Source organism: Chiloscyllium plagiosum, chromosome 31 (assembly GCF_004010195.1).
Source record: "Chiloscyllium plagiosum isolate BGI_BamShark_2017 chromosome 31, ASM401019v2, whole genome shotgun sequence".
NCBI lineage: Eukaryota > Metazoa > Chordata > Chondrichthyes > Orectolobiformes > Hemiscylliidae > Chiloscyllium > Chiloscyllium plagiosum.
This window is the reverse complement of record NC_057740.1, coordinates 42332836-42336198: the sequence shown is the minus strand read 5'-3', so window position 1 is coordinate 42336198 and position 3363 is coordinate 42332836. Positions and strand designations below refer to the sequence as shown.

General features: G+C 47.8%; 1 protein-coding gene across 6 annotated transcripts in view; it reads left to right on the top strand.

The window, feature by feature from the left end:
- The window catches only part of LOC122565494 (single-stranded DNA-binding protein 3-like), a 124602-nt gene that overhangs the window by 87399 nt on the left and 33840 nt on the right, over nucleotides 1-3363 (top strand). For all 6 annotated transcript variants that reach the window (XM_043721529.1, XM_043721527.1, XM_043721528.1 and 3 more), the window contains 2 exons: nucleotides 1446-1520; nucleotides 3025-3084. In XM_043721529.1, coding sequence (XP_043577464.1) covers nucleotides 1446-1520; nucleotides 3025-3084 — 135 coding nt within the window. The remainder of the gene's footprint in view (nucleotides 1-1445; nucleotides 1521-3024; nucleotides 3085-3363) is intronic.

The window sequence follows — 3363 nt, the reverse complement described above, 5'->3', positions numbered from 1 at the left end:
TTGCCAGCAGAGGTGGTAGAGGCAGGCACGGTAGATTCATTTAAGGTGCGTCTGGACAGATGCATGTAGAGGTGGGGGGGGGGGGGCAGAGGGATACAGATGCTTAGGAATTGACCGACAGGTTTAGAAGTAGATTTGGATCAGCTCAGGCTTGGAGGGCCGAAGGGCCTGTTCCTGGGCTGTAAACTTTCTTTTTTCTTTTATTCTTTGTTCTCTTTGTATGTTCTGAAATTAGAAAACACTCTCTATCAAAGATATCTTTTCATGTGAAACATATTTGGCAGTAAAAAGAAAGAAGATGACCCAGGGAGATCATACGGAAGATTGAAGACAGTGGAGAAGGCAGAGACTGCATGGACTTGAGATTAAGTTAATGTAATGTTTAATAAATGTTTTTTTGGAACAGCATTTTTATCGAGTTGGAGTCAGATAATAAGCACTTAACAAAAAGGGAGCTTGGATTTGTGAAAAGTTTAGTGTTCACTATTAGAGTTAAAACATTTTTATTTTTCTTTAAATAGTGGAAATCAGGTTTTACTCACATTTTATCAGATATACGAGGCAAGGCAAGCTTTTCTGGGTGTTTGGTTTTAATTAACAGAGGGGTTCGACCTCCGCGTTGTGACAACAGAAAGAGGCCTTTCAGCATTTCCAATGAACATCATCACCTTGTGCCAATCTCCTTCCTTCCCCCCCCCCCCCATAATGATTCTTACCCAGATAATCAGCAAAGGTCCCTCTTGAATGTTTCAATCGATTATGTCTCCATGACATTTCCAGACAATGTGTTGTCACAAATGTGAAATGGCATATAAACCAGATATACGTAATGTTTGAGAAAGTAACTTTTGTTAGAACTCCTCAAAGTATCACAGAAAGTACATTTGTTCTGGACAGAATTTCCGTTTGAAATTCCTGGAACCTTTGCACTGACTTGGCTAGTTTCTGGGAACTGCAGGGTATCCCGTGTCCTTTTCTTTCAGGTAACAAACCACTTTCTGATGCTGTTCGGTTGAATCCTGCTGTCATAGCTGACAGTGTCCTGCTCTCTCTCCTGGGTGTGCACTAACATTCAGTTCCACAGATTCAGGCTGGATTCCTGGCTTCACATGCAGGCACGTTCCACCAGGACTGGGGTCAGGGGTCAAGGGTCAGGGGTTGGGTACTCAGGACTGTGGTCATGGGATTTGGTGAAGTGATGATATTGAAGCTGCTGTTGACCTGCCGACCCTGGGGAGCTGAGGCCAGTTCGGGCTGTGTAGTCCCCTGTTGTGGCTGAGATTCTCCTTGTACTGAGCCAGTCCATTCAGCCCATTGTGAATATGCTAGCTCTTTGAAAACCTGGTTCACTCAGCCCCAGTCTCTCACTCTCCAGCCATCATTCTGCACAGTGAGGAGCATTTGAATGTCTGTCCACTCATCATTTTGTTTCTTTTCTGTTTTAGGGGCCCCCTGGATCACAGCCACCTGCCCACACGCAGCCCCCCCCACACAACCCCAGCATGGGCCCCCACACTCAGGTAAGTGCAGAGCAACATTGCGAGGCAAAGGGCACCCATTCCCAATGGGGAGGGGGCTGGGCAATGCACTGGGCAGACCCTCAGGATGGAACGGGAAGTGGGGGGTGGTCAGCTCACGGAGGGGAGTGATGGACCATGAGGTCCGAAGGCTTAGCGGGTTGGGGGGGTAGTGCAGAGGGGGTCGTGGGGGTAATTCCAGGCCGTTACTTGCCAGATTCAGGGTGTCTGTGGACAATGGAGAGATACAGTTGCCTCTGATGAGGGTGGGACGGGATGGGGGGGCTCCTGAACAAGATGCAAAACCTGAAAATCCAGGCACAGACCATTCCGGAGTGGCAGCCTCACGTAGACCAGGGAGTGCACAGACAAACATGAGTTAGGAGAAAGTCACTCAGCCCTTTGGACCTGCTGCTATTCCATTCAGTAAGAGTCTTGTTACTCCACAATATTATCTAGCCGGATAACCTTTCACCCCGCCTTGCTGAGTAAAAATCTCTATTTACCTTCAAAATATTCACTCAATCTGCTTCCTTACCTTTTGAAAAGTGCATTCTAAAGACTCATGATCCTGAGATAATAATTTCCCATTGTTTGTCTTAAACGGACATCCTCTGATTTTTAAACAGTGCCTTCAGTTCTAAATGCCCCAATGTGAGGTAATATCCTCTCCATGTGCACCCTGGCCAGACCCTCCCTGGGTTGGATTTCGAAATGTGGAATTTTTCTCCTGAGAAAGCAGGTTAGATGGAGACTGGGGAAGTTGAAAGTTTGAAGGCAGGTTACCAGGAGCCAAGGCCAGTGAATTATGATCCATTTTACAGCTTTTGACATCTTTAATAGATGAGTTGTATAATCAGAATCCAATCAACACACTGTAGAGAGAATCTTACTCTGTATCTAACCCTGCGCTGTCCCTGTCCTGGGAGTGTTTCATGGGGACAGTGTAGAGGGAGCTTTACTCTGTATCTGACCTCATGCTGTCCCTGTCCTGGGAGTGTTTGATGGGAACAGTGTAGAGGGAGCTTTATTCTATATCTAACCCCGTGCTATCCCTGTCCTGGGAGTGTTTCATGGGGACAGTGTAGAGGGAGCTTTACTCTGTATCTGACCTCATGCTGTCCCTGTCCTGGGAGTGTTTGATGGGAACAGTGTAGAGGGAGCTTTATTCTGTATCTAACCCCGTGCTGTCCCTGTCCTGGGAGTGTTTGATGGGGACAGTGTAGAGGGAGCTTTACTCTGTATCTAACCCCGCGCTGTCCCTGTCCTGGGAGTGTTTGATGAAAGGGATGTTGGGAGTGAGTGTAGTGTGATATTACAGAGAGTTATTTGATCGATGGTACGAGATCAATGCCCTGAGCTCTCTGCAGGTCTGCCTTGCTGTGTCCTGCAGTTGTCAGTTTTCAGGGAGACTCTCTGTGCCTGGATGTGAGTTGAGGCCTGTGTTGGTGGGCTGAAGGGCCTGTACTGCACTGTAATGTGATTGCTTTCTTTTTGTCCCTACTAGCCATTCATGTCACCTCGATACCCGAGCGGCCCTCGCTCCGCCCTCCGAATGTCAGCACAGGTAAGTACAGAGGGTTAGAATCAAACAAACTGAAGAGTGGATCTTCCAACAGCGTAGTGGGGTTTATCAGGTTGGGGTTTATCAGGGCGGAGTTTATTGCAGTGGGGTTTATTGCAGTGGGGTTTATCAGGGCGGGGTTTATCAGGTTGGGGTTTATCAGGGCGGAGTTTATTGCAGTGGGGTTTATTGCAGTGGGGTTTATCAGGGCGGGGTTTATCAGGGCGGGGCTTATCAGGGCGGGGTTTATCGTAGTGGGGTTTTCAGGGAGGGGTTTATCGC